The sequence below is a fragment of the Centruroides vittatus genome, unplaced genomic scaffold, assembly GCF_030686945.1.
Source record: "Centruroides vittatus isolate TY-2023 unplaced genomic scaffold, ASM3068694v2 contig_912, whole genome shotgun sequence".
NCBI lineage: Eukaryota > Metazoa > Arthropoda > Arachnida > Scorpiones > Buthidae > Centruroides > Centruroides vittatus.
This window is the reverse complement of record NW_027122601.1, coordinates 641714-667616: the sequence shown is the minus strand read 5'-3', so window position 1 is coordinate 667616 and position 25903 is coordinate 641714. Positions and strand designations below refer to the sequence as shown.

At 25.4% G+C, this 25903-nt stretch overlaps 2 protein-coding genes across 2 annotated transcripts in view; both read left to right on the top strand.

Moving 5' to 3' along the window:
- The window catches only part of RpL10Ab (ribosomal protein L10Ab), a 513017-nt gene that overhangs the window by 323126 nt on the left and 163988 nt on the right, over nucleotides 1-25903 (top strand). The window lies entirely within an intron of this gene.
- The window catches only part of LOC136984309 (neuropeptides capa receptor-like), a 30827-nt gene continuing 12986 nt past the window's right edge, over nucleotides 8063-25903 (top strand). Inside the window, exon 1 of the mRNA XM_067281242.1 lies at nucleotides 8063-8414. Coding sequence (XP_067137343.1) covers nucleotides 8126-8414 — 289 coding nt within the window. The 5' untranslated portion in view covers nucleotides 8063-8125. The remainder of the gene's footprint in view (nucleotides 8415-25903) is intronic.

Genomic DNA, 25903 nt, shown 5'->3' with positions numbered 1-25903 from the left:
TTGAAGCCATACGATTATTAAATAGAAAAATACCAGAGAAAAGTTTAGTATTAGTTACGTTTATATATTATTTTATTTTAGTAAAAAATAAATTAATGTGTTATTCAAATTTTTCAAACTGCGTAAGTTAAAGAGATATTTAAATTCGTATATATATTAATACGTCATTTTATATAAATTTGATCATGTTTCAAAGATAAACACAACTTTGTTGCGTACAAGAAGGATATTGATGTTACATAAGTTACAATAGAAATCCAGAGAATTTTTCTGATTCATTCAATAACTGATAACGTTTGATCAATTTAACTGTATTCTTCAAGTTGTTACATAATAAACCTGGTTAGTATTGGTAGAAAATTGTTGATCGATTTTCCTCAAAAATGTTTCTTTCTTACAGATTTTAATATTTTAAGCTGTGTCTTTTTATAATGAGAAACTTCTTTGGCAATTTATTTAACAGTTTTCAAACAGAATTTTAAAAAAAACCCGAAAGCTTTGAACTGTAATAGTCGTCCATTTTTTTAACTCTAATTGTAAAGAGTGTATAAAGTATTGTATTTTCTCTGCGAATGTCTTTTCTTTTTTTTAAAAAAAAACAACTGAAGAGTTTGAACATACACAATGGAAAATTACTGTTTATAAAATGTTGATAACAGTTATCAAAAGTTAAGTTTCTAATAAGAAATGCATTAAAATTTAAATTATTTTTAAATTTAAGTAACTTACATAATGCAAAATTTTTTATAAACAAACAAAAAGTATGTATACTTTTATACTTTATACAGATAGACACATACAATCGTATTAATTATTAAATCGTCTTAAGTAACTCTCTCAATTTTTTTTTTTTTCGTTGTAACAAGCTGATTAATTTGATTAGAGATTAAATTGAAAGGATGTCGGACATTTATAAACGAGGAAATATAAATGAATTTATTATAAACATAAATGATTTTGTTTATAATTTTCTATAAATTTGAATTCTGTTGGGATTGTACAAAGTAGATTAACATTAATTAATTTTCTGCTTCATTTTATAAATAAGTACAAGAAAAATTAATATTGTTGTTTGTCTTTCTTTTTATTAATTGATTATTGTTTTTACATCTATCATTTCTACCCTAAAAATTGGGCCTTTTAACTCTTTATAATATAATTTATTTTAAAACAAAATCTCATAACAGATGGTGCTGCATACAATTTTATTTAAATAATTTTAAATTATCGGCTAATTATTTGTTTTTTAAAACATGTTACAAATAAAAATAAATGGTGTTTTATGGTATTTATTTATTAATCTATTAGATACATAAAACATATATTTTATTAGATAATTTCTCTCAATAAATTTTAAAACCATAATTATTAACTATTTTATAGCTTAAATATGTTCTGTAACTAGTCTGTGTTTATTTGTATATACAACGTTATTTATATAGTAATAAAGATCTCTGTATTTAAAGTTCCTAGTTCTTTAATGCAATTTAAATTTAATTTCTGTAAATGTAATTAAACTTAATATGTTTAAGTCATGAACTTTGTGCATTATATATCTAAATTAGCAACTTAATTTAATAATTGTCTAAACGATTAATAATTCTTCCAAAAGACTAAATTAAAATATGTTTCATTTGAGAATAGAATTTTTAAGAGAATGTCTGCTTTTTATTTATTGATACCTCTGTAAAGCAGGGACGTATATTTTTAAATTAATAATCTTTGTAAAAATGTATATGTTTTAATGATATAATGACTATCAGACCTGTATATAAACAAGCGATTAAACTAAATTATAATCGTAAACATTAAAGAAAACTTATTTTCATTATTTTCAGAAAAAAAAACTAAATTAGATTTACAACTGTGTTTATTAAAAATTATAAGAAGTAAATGGATAATTATATAATCTAATTTATTTATGCGATAATGATTTGCCTACACTAATTATCATAGACTACATCATTGTTTAATTTGAGGTTTGATTCCTTAATCAGTTTTCTATATTCAGCGATATATTTGACATGCATTATGTTTTTCTATATGAACAATTTTACTTTATTTTTAAAGTCAGTGTATTCGGATTACATTTGATTGTATTGTAATTTGTTATTTAAATAAAAATAAATTATAATGCAAACATAAAAATCCACAAAATTATTATACAAGGTTAATTTCCATCTTATAAAAATTTAAACTTGTTATTTAACAAAGTACTCAGCAATTAGTTAAATGATATAAGTTATTTAATTTAATTAGCTTTAAAATCTCTTATATATATATTATTATTTTCTTACAGAAATGAAAATTATGTACCGGTACGTTTTATCATTTCTTTTAAAACGTACAGAATAAAATTTATAAGAATATGTCATTAACCAAAATAAAAATAATTTAACTGATTTAACTATAAAAAAGTGTTATTTAATGAAAGAAATCTTGTAATTCTGTGGTATAAACAGGAGAAGGTGAACATTTTGATAGTTACAAGGCGCTCGAAATTGCTCCAAATGATTTTATTCAGTTTCTAACGCCGATGTGACGCCACGAGGTGCAATTAATGCAGCCATTGTTTTTGGTATAAATATTTATAAAAATGCAATTGACGTAATTCATTACTAAATAAAAACATTTAAATACATTATAGCGAATTTAATAATCTTTTATCTTGAAATGAAAATAATAGTCATAATAACACTAATAAATTTATAAAATGAATGTAAATTAATAAGAAAGAAAGTGATTTAAGACAATTATTATTTTTGGAATTATATTAATAATATCTTATAATATTTTGTTTTGAATACTATGAAATATCTGAATATTTTTGTGTATAAAAAGAAAACATAAATAAGCATAAATATATACATTAAAAAGTAAAAATAAACATATGTACCGTACATGTACGTACTTTATAATTATATAAAATATATTGGACTTAAGGCACAGCATTTTAAAAATATAAATTAAGGAATTTATACGATAATTTTCTAAAAATAATTAACTTTAATTGATATTTCAAAAATCTTGTTAAGGTTTCTATCAATATCAAATTCTAGAATTTCATTTTGTGCATTTAGTCATAAAGAAGTAAAGTTATTTTTATAATTTTATTCTACATACAATAACCCTATAAATAAATACAACTCGAAAATAAAGAAAATATATCTATTAATCTATTAGTTATATAATATAAGTAAAGTACTTTTAAACTTGATCGAATAGTAATAAAAAATACAACAGATACGAATGTGTCCTTTCTACTCTCATTCTTTTGTTACTTAAATGAAATTTATTTATATTATTGAAAAAGTTCAAATTGAACTTTTCAATTAATTCTGCATCGAACATATAGCACAACGAACTTGAATTGGATATAAGAAGAATGGTTAATGTTACCTATGGTTCCAAAATTGCGGCTCGTCTCTGATTCCAGCAAATAGAAGAAAGGAAACAGTAGGAACGCACGTTCTAACCTAACCTAACCTATTCTAATAATTTTGTTGGTAATAATTATGGTCATTTATTAGAATAGGTTAGGTTAGAACGTGCATCCCCACTGTTTCCTTTCTTCTATTTGCTGGAATCAGAGACGAGCCGCCATTTTGGAACCATAGGTAACATTAACCAGAAGAATTTATGTTATACTGTACCTCAAAAGTAACAACAAAGAAAGTATAAAACGAGTATTAAAATAAAAAGTACTGTATACGAAAATATCGTTTATATTCTCAAATACAGTACATTGAAATTTGTAATTGCATGAGAAACTTTGATCATATCTTTTATAAAATCTATTTTTGTACAAAATCTTATTTCTGACAATAGTTTACATACTGAATTAAAATATTTAATAATAATATTTACTTGGGTTCTGTAAAATCAATTACATAATTTCTTATGTAACGTCAACGTATGCTAGTGATAACTACTTTAAATGATTTTCTATACTTCGTATTTTATCATACAATACAATTATATAAACGTACACGCCCTAATTCTATGTTAATTAAGTTGTAATATTCAATATCTAAGATTTAAAACACGCTATTAGTTTATAAATATTATGAAGTAAAGTTCTTTTCCTTGCTATCTAACTTGCTATTTCTAATAGTAATCTGGTGATTCCATGTGGAAACATTATCACCACATTAGCAGTATCGTCAAATCACCGATCCTTACAGCCTGTATTCGTATGAGTCTTTTTCTCAGTAATGTACTTTAAAAGCAAGATTCTAATTAAATTTATAATTAGATTAGGAAAAATTCATCAGCTACTATAATAACTTACATCTTGTTTATCAATATTGTACGTCTACACTTTATTGCTAAGATTCTAATATTAATTGTAGATTAAAAATAGGAAGATAGTTTTAAATTAAATTAAAAATTAGTCTTCACTACAGAAAACTTAATAACTTGATTTAGTATTTCAATCGAATAATCAATGTAATATGTTTAACCTACATCTATTCTTCTAATAAACTAAGTTTGTAATAAGATATGAATGAAACTATTTATAACGAATATTTTAATCTAATCTTTGCAAAATTCATATCAGTTCATCTTTATTTTATATTGATAAAACGGCAATAAAAATACGGTATACAGAAACATTCGTGAATGGATGAATCAAAAGATTAAAAAAATATATATTAATCATTTAAAAAGATATATTACTTATTCAAATCGATAATAATCATTCAACTTTCTAGGAAAACTCAATATTTAAAGGTCAAAAACCTTTTTAAAAAACTAAAATAATATCAGATTATTGTAAGACATTTCTATTCTAATGAATAAATAAAATATCATCAGTTTTGTTTTTTTTTTTTTTTTTCTGAAAAGTTAAGATTATAACGTACAGTCTTTTAAATATTTTTATGAAGAACAATTTGAATAAGTATTATCTAGCATTTTTGATCGGTTTGGCAGCTTCTTTTCTATAATGGAATTCTTGTGCTTAGTCTTACCTTAAATAAAGTATCAGTTGGAATCATAGCAGTCAATTTTTCTTGCTGTCTGGGCGTGTCGTTATATGATGACAAGACTCAGGAAATTGGAATTTCATCTGATATACTTCTTCGATTTAAATTCTTTTCCTTGACTTAATGTATAAATTAGAGTATTTTCCTCTCTTTTTAAAAAATTCAGATTAAGAAACATAAATTGAAAATTTTATTTGGATAAAGTTCCAATTTTATATAAAAATTTCAACTGAGTTATGATCATTTTAGAGGAGTTAATTTACTTGCAGGAAATATATAAAATACTTTGAAGGAGATATTTCTCACGATTACTTCCTTGATAATGATAGATAACTAAGAGTTAATATCTCTCCAAAGGATATTATACTTTTAAAAAGTTAGATTTAGAACATAATATTTCATTTTTGAACAAAATGAATACTCAAATTATAATTCTTCATGGAAATTTTTTCTTGAATATGATAGATATTATCGCATTTTTTCCCATTTCTTCAGTAATTGTTTTTATTTTAAACGTGCCTATTTAAAACCCAGATTAATCAAAGTGAAATACTGCACATGCATTTTTTCTATCCATTAAATTTATCTCTCATTGTTTTATTAAACAGATAATTTTAAACGAAGTCAAACACAAATGTAATTTATTTGTAGAATAGGAATTTTGTTAAAATAATTAAAATTTTAAAATCTTTTAAAAAAGATGGTTCAATTACATTCTGAAATATTTATTTTATTGTTCAAACATTTCAAGAATAAGCAGTTTTATAACGTCATATAAAAAGAAAATGTTTTATTTTTTACTTCATTTAAAGATTAAATTTGTATATTAACTAGATTATCTTATACAAGGTAATTCTCTTAAGGGAAATATATCTTCCAAGAAACATAAATTAATGACGTAAATTCTTAAACACAACTAATTAGATAAATTAGATAAATGGAGAGATTATAATTATTTGACTCTAATAATTTTTTTAGATGTGTATTTAAACGAAAACATACCTGTATACCCTACGGCATATAGTTTATATAAAATATTTTAAAGTACACCATACGTCACTCGAGTGACAAAAATTGGCCTGGAGCCAAAAGAAAATTCACTACAAAAACGTCTACTCTATGAGAAAATTAATTGCATGTGGCTTTTCTCAATTGTTTGTTTGGTACTGTAATAAATTTATTACAAAAGATGTAATAGTAAAAAGATCTTATGCACTCTATTTTAAAATTAAATTCTACTGCAAGCAATATTTTAGTTTATTCTTCTATTCGAGAATTCTTATCTTAAAAGAATACTTCGCTTCTCCCCTGTACATCTGGTTTCTCCGCTTGACGTTCGTGTCATGCAAAATAGTAAATTGATACAGTTACCTAATTCAAGGACTATTACTATAAAATTTGTTTAATCTAATTTTGGTCAAAATAATTATTTACAAATTATCATTATTTAGTAAGATACAAATCATTTTTACTGCATTACGTATTGAAATTATACATCTATTATAACAGCAAGTTTCCACAATCTATATTTAAATACTATTTTCAAAATTAACAAACTCTGTTAATCTGAATTAGATAAACATTTCAAATGTACACGTATCTATATTAATATTTTTAAAATAGAATTTCAATTATCCGTGAATAATCATTGTAAAAAAAAAACTGTTAAAGTTTAACAAAGTAAAATTTTCTTCCATAAAAATCATTCAGATATGATTGAAATGGAATGTTGTTTGGAAGATGAGATGAATCTCATACTCTCAGTATCGATTTAAGTCATAAAAATGGGACCAAATTTCATATCCTGATGATAAAAAATAAATAAATAATATTATGATCTATATCTGTCAATATATAATAAATATAATTTGTACTCATTTGAAAACACGAAACTACATGCAGTAATTTGATGTTTATTACAATTCTATGATCAGTGTACTGAGTGAAATTTAGAGATAAAAGACTAAAACTTAGGAATTTAATCTAAGTTAATAATTAATTTAAATATAGCGTATGAATTTACCGCACCATCTGTTTACCTTTGGTCAAAATTTCTTGGAAACTTAAGAACTACGTTAAGAGAATGAAATTTGCTGGAATCGTTACTGACATTATTTTCCTCGTATATTTTCATATTAGTTTTCATCTATCATCTGTAAGACTTTGTCAGTGTCGTTTACTTAAAAGAATCAATCAATTATTGATTCATATACGTGAATTGTTTAAATATGACAATAATTTAAAAAATGACCTCAATTAACTAGTTTGACTTTTCCTATTTTAGACTTTTTAAAAATTTAAAAATTTCAATTTCGTAACAATATAAAAATTACGTTTTATTATTTATATTAATTATTTCCACTACTATCTAAACGTATTGTATTTTATTTAATTAAAATTTTCGTCTAAATAAAATGTGCTTATATATCAAAATGATTAAAATATTAAATTTATACACTAAAAAATCTAAAGTTTTAAATCAAATTCTTATCTTGTAAATAACTATACCAGTTCATAATAATATAGATTTATGAATATTTTATTCAAGCAACTCAATTTCTTTCACTCAATTTCATTTTCCTATGTTCATATTCGATATAATACCAGTCCCGAATGCCATTAAAATAATTTTATCTGCAAAATTTCTATACTTAAAGTATTCTGGCATTCTGAAAACCTACAAAGAATATTATTTTATTCTTCTTTTTGTCGTCTCCATCTGTTATAATTCCCAATATGATCATACAGTTCTCGTAAACATTATGCGTTTATATTTATTTAAAATGTATGATCGTATCATAAGACAACACTTTGCAAGCATTTCTCACCTCTACATTAAATCCCTTTATCGAATTCTCGAAAGGTCACTAATGTCATAGAAGATTTGGAAATTATCCAATCGCTACATTACATACTTAATAATTATAAAATTTATTAGTTAAAAAATAAAGGAAAATTTAAAATTACAATTCTAAACATAACTCCAGCTGTTTATAGTGTGTACGTGGGTGAAATCGCACGTTATCTCTCAACCAATAGGATCCAAGCAGTGTTCCATTCATTTTCTGTTCGCAGCAGTCTAGTATCAGTGGTAGTGCGGCTACTTGCCGCAAGACGTGTGCAAGTCTGCTCTGAAAATGGAACAACAAATTCGTTTAAACGAGGGCAATATGAGTTCCAACAATTCAATGGATAAAATTAAGATATCGGATATAGATGCATTTATCGAAAGTATGCTTGGACCTAAACGTTTACCTCTTAACTGGTTAGTGCCGTTGACAACTGTGTATAGTCTGATTTTTCTGACTGGGTTGATAGGCAACACTTGTACCTGTTTGGTGATTGCAAGGAATCAGTATATGCAAACTGCTACTAATTGTTATTTATTTAATCTAGCCATAGCAGATATGTTAACATTGATCTGCGGTAAGTACTTGTTCTTTTCTTTAGCAATTGACCTTCAAATGTTGGCAGTCTTATCTGTACGGTAGATATTATATTAATAGATTAAAAATATTTTAAATTTATCTCATTAGATTTTGTAGTATATTGGATGTGTACACATTTTACGGCTATTTTTGAAACGTACCTTTTTTTTCTTTTCTCTCAGATAAAAATAATTTTTGTGTTTTTGTTCTATGAATGGTGTTAGTAGAACGTGGTTGTAATTCTCAATTTCTATTTTTACATCTTTCTATTATTTAAACGGTTACAGTAATATTAACGCGCTGCATATATATAGGATTAATCATACTACTAAAAACTTTTTTAAATAGGAAAAAATTCTTAATACTTACCTCACGTCAGCATTGTGTAATCATTAAATAAACAAATATTAACCGAGAAATCAGTCGTTCCAATGTCAACAAAAATCTAACTGCCGTACTTTCGCTAAAACTCTATTAACTATTAATTCTGTAGTCTTCTACAATTTTAATATATTCAAATTCCTTTAGAAATAAACCCAGAATTAAACAGGAAAGTTATCTATATTTCCACTGTATTTAAAATTAATACAATAAGGTTAAACCGTTAAATGTAAATCACAGGAAACAATGTTAGCATCATTGTATAGCAAATTACATATTAATAGATGAATTAACGATTATCGTGAATCTTCATCTGCAATACGTGATTCTCCTTCGTGCCAAATACGTTACGTCTATTTACATGTACTGTACACAATGATTAATAAATCTTATTTGCTTTATATTTTGTTAAAATTGATTTTTAAATTTCTATTTAATGTCAGTAATAACTAAAATATGCACAATTTAAAGGTTAACATTTTCATTCTTTATATTTATTAATTATTCAAGAAATTGTCATGATTACAAGTAATAATTCTATAAGGGACCAGTCAGTCATCCATTAATTACATACACGGTTTAAGGGAGAGAGAGGGAGGTTACGAAAAGTTATCATTGTAGACATGGGGAAGGGACGAGACACTGTCTACGTGGACTGTTATTTAGTGGTATAAATTCGTTCTTATAAGAAATGAATACTTGCAAGTCACGTGAATAAACTATCAGAAAATACTTTCAGAACTTTTACTGTACACGTAATTAAAGAGTGGGTAACCAAAAGTACAGTACATCATTGTACACAACTGGGAAGTAGGAGATCAAAAATGGCTAGAAAACTGTACAGGTAATTAATAGACAACCCCGAAAGAAAGTTATTAAATCGTTATTTAAAAATTTCTTATTCTAAATCTCTTTACTGAATATTTATTGAATATACAATACTTTATTTTTGTTGCCCTCCTTTTGAAAAATTTCTACGAATGCATAATTTACATCTCGTGCGATTAATTATTTGAGATATTCCATTAAGTATTTATTGTTTTAAAGATTAGAAATAATATTTAAATTTCTAAACTATTCAATAAATATTTATTTAAGAATATTTAAATAAAATTATTAATATAATTTTCGTATTAATTTCTTAGTAGAATGGTTATATATATAATATTATAATAACATTACATAAATGTTAATATATACATATATAAGCCTATATATAACATTATTCTAATAAAATAGTAAAGTGTTGTTTCATAAATTCTTTAATTTATACAATAATGTTTTGAAATATGTTTTGATAATTGTGTTTATCTTTAAAGATGCTTTGTAAAATATAATAAATGTAAATATCATTTACGTTTATATTAATATTTACATTTATTATTATAACTTACAAAACATTTAAATCTAACCATTAACTTTCTTTTCCTTAAATAATTCTTATAAATCAGTAATTACGCATATAAAGATAGTTAAATACGAATTTCCAATGCTCCAAAGTTTTAATTACTTATAACTTGTATGAAATAGTTTTAAATTTAATTTATTTACTGTTATAAACTGTAAACAATTTCAAAAAAAATAATTTAACTTAATAAGATTTTGTTTCTAATTACTTAATTAAGTTTCATTAAACCAAACATGTTTCGTGTTACCATAATATTAATAATATATCAACAAATGTCATAAAGTAAGAATCGTGTGCCTCTTACTAGTGTTGTCGTAGCAACTGGAAAACTTTTTCCAATGTTATAGGCCTATATCGCGATAATTCATAGATATAGTTCTAAGAAGTAAAAAAGTAATTCAGTAAAAAGTCTTCGTTAGAGTACACTGTAAAGCAATCTATCATTTCCTATCAGATGTTTAATGATTGCTTTTTTAAAAAAAGTAAACCATCTCATTAAACTTTAGGTCATATAAAGATCAAATTCAAGTTTAAAGTATTTGAAAAATGCCGGAAATACGGAATAAATTCTTCCGGATGCTTTTAGCATCTTGTCGATAAGGTCAACGTACATGTGAGGGAGCCACTGTGCCAGGAGTCACTTACAGATCAATATAGGAGAAGGTGTGGCCTTCGGCGATCAATAGGCTTCGCTTTACATGCAAATGAGGATCGTCGCGATGTCTAGAAACTTGTTCTGAATACAGTCATGTGACCCGACATTCGACTCGAATAAAAACATCAAAATTATTAACCTCATTCGCTCCATCACGTCAATGATCATCGCAAGAAAACGCGAAAAGTATGTCATCTACTTAAAAAACTTTTAATGATCATTTAAACAAGATAAACAACTTTAAAATAATAGCACCGTTAATCGTCGTCGAATTGTTGTACTAAATTTAATCACGTAAAACGGGCCATGAAGTGGATAAGGATGAATATTATCGAATCTCATAATTCCAATTAAAGTAACTCTCAAGGCATACAAATTTCTAAATTTTTGAACTTTCAACATTTACGTGAATTTTTGTGATGCTAATTATAGTTATTGATATAAATTTAATATATATTTAAGGTGATATAAATGTAATGCGACATACATATGTATATCAAGAACCTTTACAATGAAATGGAGCATATATTTAAGAGCGTAAAACTCATTTAATCACATTAACTATGATAAAATCTTAAATTTTTTATGCTATTTGCAATGTAAACTAACAATAAATAGTGATTTATGTTATTTATTTCCGTTAAAATTCTCCTTGGAAGATAAATGATAAAGAAGGATAAACAGTATACAGAAACTCTACTTCGTAATTTATCATATTATACGTTAAGAACTGGAAAAAATACAGATTAAATCTCATCACTTTCGATCTGTTGCAGAATAATTCAAGTAATGAGAGAAAATAAAAATTTATGTAATGAAAAACATAATAAAAAATTTCTACGATGAGTAAAGTAAAGAAAAATGTCTTTATTGTTAAATGGCGACAAAATGAGAAACATCACTGTTATAGAATATATGGCAATATAAATGATGAATGTAACGTCTTGACGGAAAAAATAAGATAATATATATTTGTCCATTAGAATCAGTTTACCTCTTACAGGAAATCACTCCATTCCTTAGTTCCTTTCTCTTCTCTTTACATTGAGCAAGGATTCTTCCAGCAATTTTATCAATTCTTTGAATGTTTTTCTTAAGTTTCTTTTTCTCTAATGTATATTTTTATTGGAATTTTTCGTATGAGATGTGATTTTCATCTTTAAATTACAGAAGGAATTCATATAGAACTAAATAAATTCCTATAAATCATGTGATATACGACTTAATATTTCGTTTTTTCACATTTTCTCGAGTTCCATACATACTTGGATGACATCTAATTATTATTTAAACTTACCTTTTAAATTGAACTAACTTTAGATAATAATCAAGAAGTTTTCAGTTTTTAATGATATTTTATATTAATTAAAACACGGGGTTACGTTATTATACACTACAATGTATTATAAATTATATTATTATATGAATTGTACTACATTTTATAATGTTATTATTTGCAATGTTAATTAGCAATAATCTTTTTTGAATTATGTTCTTTAATATATAATAAATGTTTTATTGCATTACATCGTTTTATTTTAACATAATTTTAGAAACTTTCAATTGTAAAAATTATATTAAGATAATAACATAACAAAAAAGACGATTAAATATTTATTAAATTAACTAAATAGGAATAGAATTTTTATAGACTGAGCTAAATTATAGAGATGTTACAGTCGTGTGTTATTATATTTATCTGTTATTTTTACGAGTTCTGAACACAGGTAAAGTGATATTTACAGGACGTTTCCTGCTATCGAGTAAACTTAATTTTTCTACAGGAAACCAGAAATCAGCTTTCGAGGTTTTATTTACAATCTATCTGTGAAAAGTATTACGTTAAGCCACTAAGAGGAAATTCTAACTGAAAACTTTAAAGAGACATTTATTATATCTATATCTTCTTTTATTTTTAATATTTTTCTTACTTAAATAGCATTTTTATACATCAATATCTTTATTCAGATGCTATTTTATTTTATTTTGCCAAATCTTATAGAGAATATTTTAAAAATGATTAAATTATTAAAATTAATCTTTTTTAAAACTCGTGATATATAATCTATTAAACTTAATTTTTGTAAAAACTTGAGCAGAAATGGATTTTTGTGACATATGTTATATATTATTAAAGAGAAAAGTTTTACTGGTAGCTTTCAACCACTTACAACTTATTTCGCTACTTGTTTATACTTTAAAACAACTTTTTAAACTTTAAAATGAACAAAAATAAACTTAGAAATAAAATGTCTAGTTCTTCTTCTCCATCCATCTCTATCTTACAAGACATCTTCACATCCACAAGTTATAATTTAAAAAATGATCATCAATCTGTTACATTGATATTTATTTAAGAATCTAAATCATTTTTCAAGTCTCTATACTTAAAAATTTCGTTTCTATATAATATAAATTGATGTAATAATGTTAAAATGTCAAACAGAAAGAGAAACTTCCATTGAACTTAGTGGTTCAATACAGTAGTAACCTTAAACGTAACGCAGAAAACTAAACCTAAATGCACTATCCAATCTTCTATAATTTAATTTTTTTTTTTTTTTTATAGAAAGAAGGAGTGGAGAAAATAAATTATGAATCACTATTCTGTTGGTTTGCCAGTCTTAAAAACTACTACTTTTTTCGTTTTAATGCTCTGAATCATTTTTACACCCTTTTATAAATTATATCAAATAAACAAAAAGCAAACCTTCTTTACCTTTAGCAGTATGATATAAATGTTAATCGGTTTGGATGTTAGTATTTAAGTAATTATAGATTTATAAATTCATAAAAAGAGATGGACATAAGGTTAATGTCACCTATGGTTCCAAAATGGCGGCTCGTCTCTGATTTCAGCAAATAGAAGAAAGGAAACAGTGGGGACGCACGTTCTAACCTAACCTATTCTAATAAATGACCATAATTATTAGCAATTAAATTATTAGAATAGGTTAGGTTAGGTTAGAACGTGCGTCCCCACTGTTTCCTTTCTTCTATTTGCTGAAATCAGAGACGAGCCGCCATTTTGGAACTATGGGTAACATTAACCGGACATAATATGTACTGTACATGAATAAACTAAGCATTTAATGTTACAAAATGTAAATATAACAATCTAAATTTAATTAATTCATAAATTTATCGTAAACTTTCAATTAATTTTGGTTATATTACTTAATATAGTATAAGGAATTAGTAAAACAAGGAAAATTTTAATTAGTAAGTGTTAAATATAAGAAAAGATACATCTGTTATGTATATTCTTTGAACTGTAACAATTTTTTAACTAATTTAAAGTATTTCTATAACATAAAGGGTTTCTCTATTAAGATATGATGAAATATAGATTAAAAGTTTTCTTTGTAATTCTCCCAATCAATTGTAGTAACGCCTATTTCCAGTTCATAAATCAGTATTTAATAAAATTTAATATATTTTAGAAACTTTCAAAGATTTGCCAAATATTTAATTTTACTTTTCTGTACATTCTCATCAATTTGTGTGATCAATTCATACATATACAGTATATGAACAGAGGTTACATATACCACAATATAAATATCATGTGAAAACAACTAAGCTATTATTCGTCTCTTTATGACTTATTATTCAAACGAACATCAAATTTTCGAGATTCTGAATAGGTCACCCTAGAGTCTCTAAAATATTTATGAAATTCCTTTATATTAAAAACAATTTTAGGCAAATAGATTTAACAAATGTATTCGTATTTCAGGAAGATTTCTAAAATAAAATATAAAAAAAACAGTTATATATATGTTAATTTACCTTGAATAGAAAAATATAAAGTTGTACGTTCTTGCATGTGTATGAAAAAAATTAAGTTATGTCTAATATTCTGATTAAAGAGCTGCATACTCAACAAATTTATGCGCATGAAACATATCCTATATATATGAAAATATGCATAAAATCTAAAAAAAAAACCTCAAAATTTAAAAATATAATAGGTTATAGGAGTATATCACGGATTTGTGTAATTTAATTATTACAAATTACACAAAAAATAATTTTTTTAGTAGTTGTTTAATTCTAGAAACTATAGTTTCGGGCCTATTTTGAGTCATCCCGCACTTACAGCATATCGGAATAAAACACAATTTAGAGAAAAGAGCATATTTAATATTTAAAAGTTGTAATTTTTATATGAGTTTAATATATATGAATGAATATTTATATACGGCGGAACCTACTTAAAGTGACCACCTTGGGACCAAGATAAATGTCGCTATAGAAAGGTGGTCACTGTATGGAGAATATATACATTATAACGAACAAACTTCATGACACATTGTTTTGTAAGTTTTGTGTGTTTATTTCTATTGACAGCTGTGGTTTTATATAGCAGAATACACATTAATTGCATCAAAAACTGTATAAATAGAAATATCCATTCTAAATTTTCCACTATTATATCATCTACATCATTTGATTTTCCACACCGTACCTTTTCTGAAATGGCATGTCTTTGGTTAAATGATTCGAGAGTGCCAGTTGATGCATTAAATTTTTGAATATGAGACTTCTAACTGCCTAACTGCAAACGTGAAGAAATTCCAGAACAACAGCATTTATCTCAAAATTTGTTGTCTTTCTTACTTTCTGGAATGTCTCCATTTTCATTGTCTTAATAACGTTCAAAGTACTCTTGTTAACACATGTTTTACTTTTCCTGAACTTTTCTGCTGCTTTTTGCTGACTATTGGGATCAAGAAACTTGATAATCTCAACTTTTTCTTTCAGAGAAAGCTCTCTGTATGGCTTGGTTTGAGTCATAATTAAGGGCTGCAAAGCTGTGGAACGAACAGATTTTAGATGCTTTCAGTAATTAATAAATCATACAAAGGCTACAGAATACACTTATGACACATAGGAGAGAAACTCAATTTTCTAATTTATCTCTGAACAAGGTAGCTAGCCAGACATCTGAGATTTTTATAGCCTAAACAATTATAAAATCCATCCTAAAAGTAGCCCAAAAATTATAATTACTAGTGCCCAGAAAGTTACATGTTGACCTAATTTGATTAGGATGTTGATATAAAAGCAGAGTTCAAAGGTAACTGCATTATTTCTCATTTTTCAGTTTTTAGAACATTTAGTGAAAGTGGATTGAATTTAGTTTCTCACGGTAGCTTTGTATTACAATATTGAAGCAACTTCTGGTAATGGAAAAGGCTTTTGAAGTAAATACTACACTATGTGGGATGCAGATATTGACCTGCAAGTAGAATTTGAATCGCCACCCAAAAACCCATAACGCACCAGCGTTTCTCTGTCAAGTGGTCTCTTTAACAGGTTACATTTTAGGAAAACCAGATTTAAAAGTGGTTATATTATACAATAAGGTGGTCACTATACAGAGAAAAAGTATCCCTAAAATCTATTCAGTAAATTTCTGGCCAAATAAAATTGGTCACTTTAGAAAGGTGGTCATGCTATAGAGGTGGTCACATTAGTAGGTTCCGCTGTAATAATATAAAGGTTAATAATAGAGCAATTTTAAAAGAGCAAACGTACTAATTATTCTTCTTAATTTAGATTGTAAAGAGTATATATATTATATGATATATATTAACATATACTGTAGATATTTTCTGATTTAAATTTATAAGAATTAACAGTGTAAGTGTATAAAAATTAAAAATATAAACATTAAGAATTGGAATAAGTGTATAAAATATTAAGCGGAAAATTGTAAGATTCCACTAATCCCTTGGTTTAGAGGAGAGTTATCAGCTTTTTCTAACAGCCAAATCCTTTCATAATCGATATCGTACGTATTATGTTTGTTAACCAGTCTAAGACGTTATATAAGACAAATAAGTAATTTCTCCAAAAATATAAAAAGAAAATGTTTGGGTAATCTCACAATAGAATTGTCTTGTGTCAAAGAACACTCATGTTACAATTCAGATCAACCACTACTACGAATATATTAAAACTGATAATATTGTATGCAACAGCCTTTGTAAAACAAAGAGTAATTTAGTTTTTTTATAAAAACAAATTGCATATGCGTAAAGACAGGCTTAGAAAAGAAAATCAAGAAGTCTTTATAAACATAATCTGCTAGAATAAAATCGAAATATATTTCAAAGGCAAGCAAGCGCTTGTAAGCATAATTTCTTAAACGCGAACTCCTTTGATTTTTTTATTTATTTTTGTAAATATTCCTTGTTTAATTTTCTTCTTTTTAACATATTCAACACCATTTCATCCATACAAATTAAGTTTATTTTGTGCTTAATTCTGAGAAAAACGAATGTTGATTATATGCTTATTTACATATAATTATGAATATTAAAGATTCCAGAAAACAAAAGTAAACATGTTTTATTCAAACGTAAATATATTTGAAAAACTTAATGGAAGAAATGATGCTAAAAAATACAATTAAATTGAGAATATAATAATTTAAAATTAATATATAGGCTACTTTACATGGTAAAACAAGGTTTTATATGTATCACAACCAGTTCTTATGAGTTAAAAAATGTTTTTTTTTTCCTCTTAATCTTCCATCAGATTTTTGAAAAAAAGTTATTATATTATTTTATTCTTACTTTATTCGGAAAGAACAGGATTAATATAATACACAACAAAAATTTTTCAATTAATGAACCAAAAATCCTTTATTTATATCAGACACTAAAAATATTTTAATGGAAATTAATTGAAAATATATCTTATTAATTAGTTTTTTAAAGTAAATTGATTTTACAATAAAATAGCAGCACTTATAAATCATTATGGCACAAAAGAACAGAAATTCTTATTAAATTTGTATCCATTGTACAGTACTTACGTTTTCATAGGTTCGTAATTGGACAAACTTGTATTAAAAATCATTTATACAGAACAATAAATGAAGCAGATATATATATTTTTTAAAATTGTATTTTCCATTAACTACAATTTCAGTCACTGGACGTGTATAGGCAATTTAATATCATAGATAAACTCATACTCAAAAAGTCACGTTAACATAGAGATGCCATATAAATTTAATATTTAGTTTACAGCATAGATATGTAATTCTTCTATCTTTATTATATAACCTCATATATAAACCCATAACTACTAAGTTATAGTGTACGCGTGTTTGCATATTTATTCCAACATCGATTTTCCATTAAATAATTACATAGAAACCTTTTTCTTTAAATAAAATTTAACAACTGTAAACGGTCTTTTCAATACTTTTCAACCATCAAAAGCTTGTAAGCAGACAGAATTCAGGTTTCTTTTGTTGAAAGCACGCACTCTCATTGAAAATATAGAAAATACTGTAATGTCAAATATATATATATATATAAGAAGTTTTTCGAGAAACCGTATACTTATCAAGTTCGGAAGATAAATAAATAATAAAATAAAGAAACAAGTTAAAAAGTTCTTATTTTTAGTAAAATTTTATGACGTATTTCGACTTTGGAACATTTCCCAATTGACACTGTAACTGTTAATATACGATTAGTTTATTATTAGAGTCGTACATTTCGTTCTACGTGTGTCTATGTACAGTATAGTACGTATTGTACGCACCTGAACAAACTATGAATTAACTTCGCTAGCTCTTCTACTATTTTTAATCAATTTTAACTTATTACATGGCACCGTATACGTATCTGAGATAAATTTAGTTAAGTTGGAAATTATATTTTTACGGTTTTTATGTCGTAAAATCGATCGATTTCTAGATTAAATATTTTATTTTAATTTTAAGATATTTATGAAATACATATTATTATTATTATTATTATTATTAACCAAGAGATAAGTTTAATTACATGAGAATATTTTGTTATTATATTTAAGACAGAAATTATCATAATTTAAGTATAATTGAATATTTTTTTTATACAAAATTTATTTCCTCTCACGCAATATTACATTATAATTTGAATTAATTATTTTCTTGTATCTGTATTAAGTATGCAGCTGTCATCATTATCATTCGATTTTTACCAAGTTACAGGAAAATAAACACTATAATTAATTAATTATTAAGAATTTTGTCTTGGCCTTTTTAAGTGCATAAAATAGTTATTTTTCTTAATATATATATTTTTTTATCCATTTAATTAGCATTAAATGTGTTTAAATAGAGGAATCGAAGCGCTTGATCATATTTATTTTTAAGATTAAACTCATAAATGTAATCTAAATGTAGATATGACTAACCTGAGTATACGTAGCTTCCTCAAAACAGGATGTTATAAGTAATTATAGTAAAAGGAATTTATTTTCGAACTTAAAAATAGTTTACAAGACTCTCGAATTGAGTTTTTACTACAATAAACAATCATTTATTTTTCGTATTTTTTTTAATCGTTTGAAATTCTAACATCTGTTTCAAATCAATATCCTGTTTAGATGTAGTTTCTATGGAGGAATAAACTCAAAGCAGTTAAATCTTACGGACTATAAACAGATTTTTCTTTTATTACTTCCTCAATATTCGTCTATTCATATTTTTTCACCGTTGTGGGAAAATTTAAATTTCGAATGAATAGATATAATATATAAAAGGTTCTTTTTTTACATTAAATTTAACGTGGAGAAACTGAAAATTCTTTTGAATTTTTATCGTATATTTTCTTATCGAATATATCGTCTAATCTTGTAAGCCAGAGCGCCAATACAACTGAAAATGTTTTGGATTTCACTGTACTGTATTACGCTGGTCTATAAAGATTTCTTTGAACTCTATGCCAACTCTAAGCACGTCCTTGTGTTACAAATGCTGATTCATCAACTAATACAATATTTTTGAATGAAATGTCAAAGATAAAAAAATTTACAACGGAAACTCAAATTTAATTGTATTTTTCTACGTTGTTTTATATGTATCATAATCAGTTCTTATGAGTTAAAAGTGTTTATAAAATAATCTTCCGTCAAATTTTTGAAAAAAAAATATATATATTTATTTTAATGGTTTAAATTTTTAATGTTTTCACGAGTTAAAAATAATTAAATCGGTCATTTAAACGCTTTATAAACTTGTTAAAGTGTTCATTTTTAATATAAAATTATTTAAAAAACATAATTATTAATTAATAAAACTTAATTTATTGGAATTAAAAATGAAAAAAAAAGATCGCAAAAATTATTTATAGTACGGTTTAAAGTTCGTAGTAACGTGATTCTAAATGGAAGAAAAATATCTAATTCTCGTTTTCCAGAACCAATCTCCTAAAATCATACGCTTTATTTAAGAGCGAACAAGGATAATGATATAATAGAACTTTTTAAAATAAAATCTCTTTCAGATTTTACACAGAAAAGCAATAATTCTGATTTATCCTTTATTTTTCAAATTATATCTTTAAACTTCATCGTTCTGTAATTTATAAATTTAAACATTTTTATTATTATTATTAACCTATGATATTTTAGTGTTGAATTTCACTTCTTACAAAAGAAAGTATCCCTTAAAAAGAGGGGAAAAAAGCACTTTTTTCAATTTAAAATAAGTATTTTAAGCTCGAAAATCGTCTAAAATAACTTAGTCTTTTTTTTTAAATTACATTCTCTCATTTTCATCCAATTTACGATGTGTTTAAACATCTTGTCCATCAAATTCATTAACCTTATTACAAGGCTTATAGTTCATTAACAGTTTAAAGTAATTTGTAATAACTATTTGAACAAACTAATTAGAGACAAACTGCACTGATATAGTAAACGTAATTTTCATCGTTAATTATATGTAATGACTTCCATGGCAAAAAAAAAGGAAAAAAAATTATATTTTTAAGAGGAAGAAGTTTGACTTTATTCTGTTTGAATCGATATTTTAAAATATGACTCTGTTAAAACGAGGAGAACCATTTTCCATTATGTGTTTACAATTACTTTCTTTTCAGAACATTTTTTTGCTTTTAAGTTGGTTTTTTTACTTTCCCGGGCTGTTATATATATATATATATATAAGAGGAAAAAAATGGCGATCGGTAAAAAAAATGATCCCAGATTTTTACACATTTGTACTGGACCTCAGATTTTTACACATTTGTACTTGGGACCTTGGGACCTACTAAATGCAAAAATTGGGGGTTTCTATATGTATGGATGGGGGAACACGGTTTTGTTCACCCTCTTTGAAGCTTAATAACTCCCGTTCTTTTTGTCGAAATCTTCTGAAATTTTGCAGGAAGATTTGTTTATTAGGGGGATTGATGCTATTAAATTTTGGTGATTAAAGGTCTCGGGAATAGGGAGATAAAGGGAGTCGTGTGTATCTCCGGTAGGGTCAGACTAAATGACGATTTTACTCGTTATTAGCATTTACAATTGTTTATAAAACACATCCCTACCCTCAAAATTAAGCCTTTTGCCATTTTATAATAGCTAAAAATATAAGAAAATTTCTTAAAATAAAAATATCATAACGGATGGCGCCACCAAATGTTGCCGAGAAAGTTAAACAATTTGTTGCTGGATTTTTTTGTTTTTGCTATGTAAAATTAAAATTTACACTATATAAAAATCAAGTAATAAGATATTATTAAAATTAAGCAATAAGTTTTTAAATGGGGTGTAAATAGACAACGATCTTAACACTGTTGAAATGTGTTGTCTAATATCACGAAAATTGGCACAAGGATTGTTTACGAGCTCTGCTCAAATCACATGTTTAGGTAAGTTTCAATTTGCTGTTTTCTAACTATGGAAGTTATTTTTTGCTAACCAAACATTATGAGATGTTGCTGAACAAACACGTTGATCAAATCAATTAAGAGAAATTAGGTCATCATGTTTATTTTATATATAAATTATCACTATTTATTTGGATTTCATCTTCTACGTGTGTAACTTAACTTTTTCCTTTTCAGATACCCTATTTTTTCAGCTGTTGCAGTCTGCCATATTCCCCGCAATATACTTTATTATATTATTATAGTATTATAATAATTAATATAATTAATTATAGATAAAACTATAATGTTTTGTAAACTTTTCTCATTAATTCTAGATGAAACAAAATCATAAATTCCACTGCAATACAAAGTTGATACTGCAATATCCTCAAATGGCTTTAATAATATATTTTGAATATATTTTTATAATTCGAAATTATATTTAAATAATGCAAATTATTCCTAATCCACAAACTATTTGGAGTTCTAAGCAGAATTGAAATAAAATTAAGCTATCAGAATAAGAAATAATAATACTATTCAGTTGAAGATATTAAATAAATAAAATTACCCATATAAGAATTCAATAAGCAAAATTAGAATAACAAGAAGAAAAGTTCCATTAATAATTAATGCAGAAACGATACAATTATATTTAATGCATTTTATTTCTACTAGAATCACTAAACTTATGTAGGCGCTATAACCACTACAGTAACTACTACACGTCACTTAAGGTGATACAGATAAATTGATACCAGATATATTTTCTATCTTCTTATACTGATCGAGTGATGGCTAATATTGACAATCGACTAATTTCCCAACACTATCTAACCACTTTAATCTTCTATGTTTTTGTGGAAATTGTTTTGATAAGATATTATTTCCTAATTAAATTCGTTTTCTAAATTTAAATCATTTCCGGAAACTTGTCAGATACAAAAGATTCTTGCCTTTTATAAGGAAAAAATATCTATACGAGAATATCCTATCACAATTTATTCGTCAGGAATATAGTTTTTATAGATTTTGATTCGTGTTTTCATTTAACTAGGCCTATTTCCATTCATCGCTGTACATTTGCAGAATATAAACTAGTTTGTTACTAAATCTAAAATACTTTATTATATGAGAAATAACATGAATTTCAGTTATATTCATAATTATTTTTCAAACATTTAGTATATACTTCTACTCGCCATATTATGTGATAAATTATTTGCATTTCACTGCAAAGATGAGAGAAATATCACCTGAATAATAGATCCAGTACAAGTTTTATTCTTCTATTGAATTCTATCAAATTTCAATTTCTCTTTTATGAAACTAAGTAATAATTAAACATGCGATAAACAGAAAGTAAAGAATATACAACTGCTTTACATCTGGATGAATATTAAATCAATCTATCAAGCTGTTATTTGGGTGAATTGATACAAACACTGGCTTGATAGATTGATGATGATGTTTGTCGTATTTCCGTAGAGACTTAATCTCTCACAAGGATGAATGCCTTTACATTGAGAAACTTTGGAATAATTAATGAATTACAAAAATTATTAGAACAGGAAATTACTTACATTTTTCAGGTATTTAATTAACAATTATTATCTAATTTTTTCAGCATTTTTTCTAGTTATTAAGTTTCTATCCTTCTATTGTAATTCTTTATCATGCTAATCATATTAACAATTTCTTTTTCTATTCATAATAAATCCATAAATTATTATGAGTGGCAAGCTTAATGAAGAATATCCTTTTCACTCATCGCTATTCTTCTTCCAATCTATTTTTCAGCTAGAATAAGTATCATTAATGTACAATATGCTACACATCTAGGAATATTCACTATATTGAGACTATACAAAAGGATTTGAGAATAGATTGTAAATGTTAATAAACTAATCAGAAGTTAAGAATAATGTAATACAATAAACTAATTTTGAATTTTCATTACGAAGAGGAATAAAAAATACTGTTTCGTATAAGAAAAGACACTTTTTTACAGCAACAAAAATAAAGGAAGGTTATCAAGAACAGCTATCTTCATTTTTTCCTATACTATAATTATATACGCTCAATTTATGAAGTGTTTAAACACTAAGTCTATCAAGCCCATTAACATTATTGCAAAGTCGGTATAATTAATTAACAGCTTAACTTAATTTATAATAAGCACTTCAGTAAAGTAATTAAAATACTCAGTGGAATCAAATCAGTTTTGCTAAATGTAAAAACATTAACAAGTAAAACATTCAGAAGAAAAACGGAAAATAAAGATTTTTCTATAAAGCTACGCATCTACTATTAATCAATATCTAAACAAGTTACAGTGTAAAACTCCTGACCCTTAAGGTATCCTGTTATAATGGTTTGTCAAATCCTTGATAAATCCGTTCTTATTTAAACTTACCCTATAAAAATAATGGCTATTTTTCGTAGGATTTTCAAGCAGAAAAAAAAAGATTTATATAATCAATGCCGTATAATTTGAATTTTAATGTTAGTTCAATCAATAAAACAAACGGTTAAAGGAAGACAATAACAATAACAATTGGTTTAACTAATTCTCCAATAGTAAAAACTTTTCAAGAAAACTCAACGAAATGCTATCAATTTAATCTTTATTTTGGTTTTTTTTATACTGAATGTTTCGTTATTCGATAGAGTCAATAGTTGTAGTTAAGTGAAATTAAGATTTTTATTAGAAGAACTTTAAAAATTAACAATAAATGAAGAAATAAATAAATAAATAAATTCCTCATCAAACTATTAACAAAAGAAAAGCAATGATATTAAAAAATACTATTGACAATTAACATCATTAATCAATAAGCTAAAACCATCCGTTCAACTAATATTTAGGAAAATTAGTAAATAAAATGTTGAAATTTCATTCACTAATAATTTTATTCATAAACCGATCTTCATAACTAATATATTTAAAACTACCATAACGATAGTATAGGTCTACTAAATACTTAAAATAAGTAATAATTTTATTATTTATCGAAGATAAAGAACCGAAACAATTAAATTAATATTTATAGCACTAAGCAACAGAAAAAAAATTCTCAGTCATTAAACGTTCATTTCATTAGCATTATACGTCAATTTAACGTCACTTTCCATTCTTGATCGTAAGAATGACGTCAAAGTTAACATTCCTACGACTGTAAGTAACAAAGTTTTAAACGGAGCAAAATTTCGCAACGATTAAATCATTCGAAACGCAAATAAGCTATTATTATCAGTTTATTAAAGCTTAAGAAAAGAAATAATTGCAATAATAACTAAACTAAATAACTAGAGACATGAGTAAAATGAATAATTTCATTACAATTAAAGAAGAATCAATCGGATTGGAATACGAAACGAGAAAACTGTGCATTAGTCATCAGCACTTTACTTGTTATTAAAAAATCGAAACATCTTGATGAGACAAATTTTCCAATTGATTAGAAAACAACGAATAAAGATGAATTATTCATTATAATAACCACCCATTTCATTCAGGAAAGATTTAATGCGCCAATTATAAACTAAAAAACCTCATTCAGGAATTACTTTTAAACAATGCTTTTATACCGAAATTATTATATTTGCATGTGAATCACAATAGCAAAAAGTCTTCTATGAATAGATAACGAATAAAAGAAAGCAGAACTGATAAGTAAGAGATAACGCTGCGACAATTTATAGAGTAACACATACACTCAACTAAACTTAAAGATAAGTAGAGTGCATTAATAAATATATAACGTTTTAATTTTTATCGGTAAGATGTAAATTTAATTACAATTTCATTAATTACTTAGAGTGTGGATAGCTTTAACCTTGACCGCTTGGCATCGTTCGCCATGTGAATCTGATGTAATTATTACTTGATTCTGTAACTACTAAATCAATCTTATTAAATGCATGCTAATTTTATTAGTAGTTTATACAAATAATATATATATATGTCAGCATCCAAAAAGTTCTTTTTAATTCTTTTTATAAATTCAAATCGTGTTATATCTTATATGGATTTTAGCATATGCTATTATGAATATCAACAGAAAAAGTATGTAAAAGAAGCAAAATTCTAGTGCAGAAAATCCTATTCTGTCAACTCTATTCATAAGTTTAATTTGGAATCGACTTGAATTTTAAACTGATTATAAATAGTTTAATATAGGTTGAAATACGGCGCAAATTCCAGGTTACGTTTATATTGGTTACTTAAAGCTATTTGTCAACTGCACAGATACGATAAATAATGTAAACTAATAGTAATATAAGCCTAATAAATGCTAAAAATATTTTAATTGTTTTAATGCAAGTCACATTGTCTTGTCCTAATGTGAGGAACTTAATTTCATTTA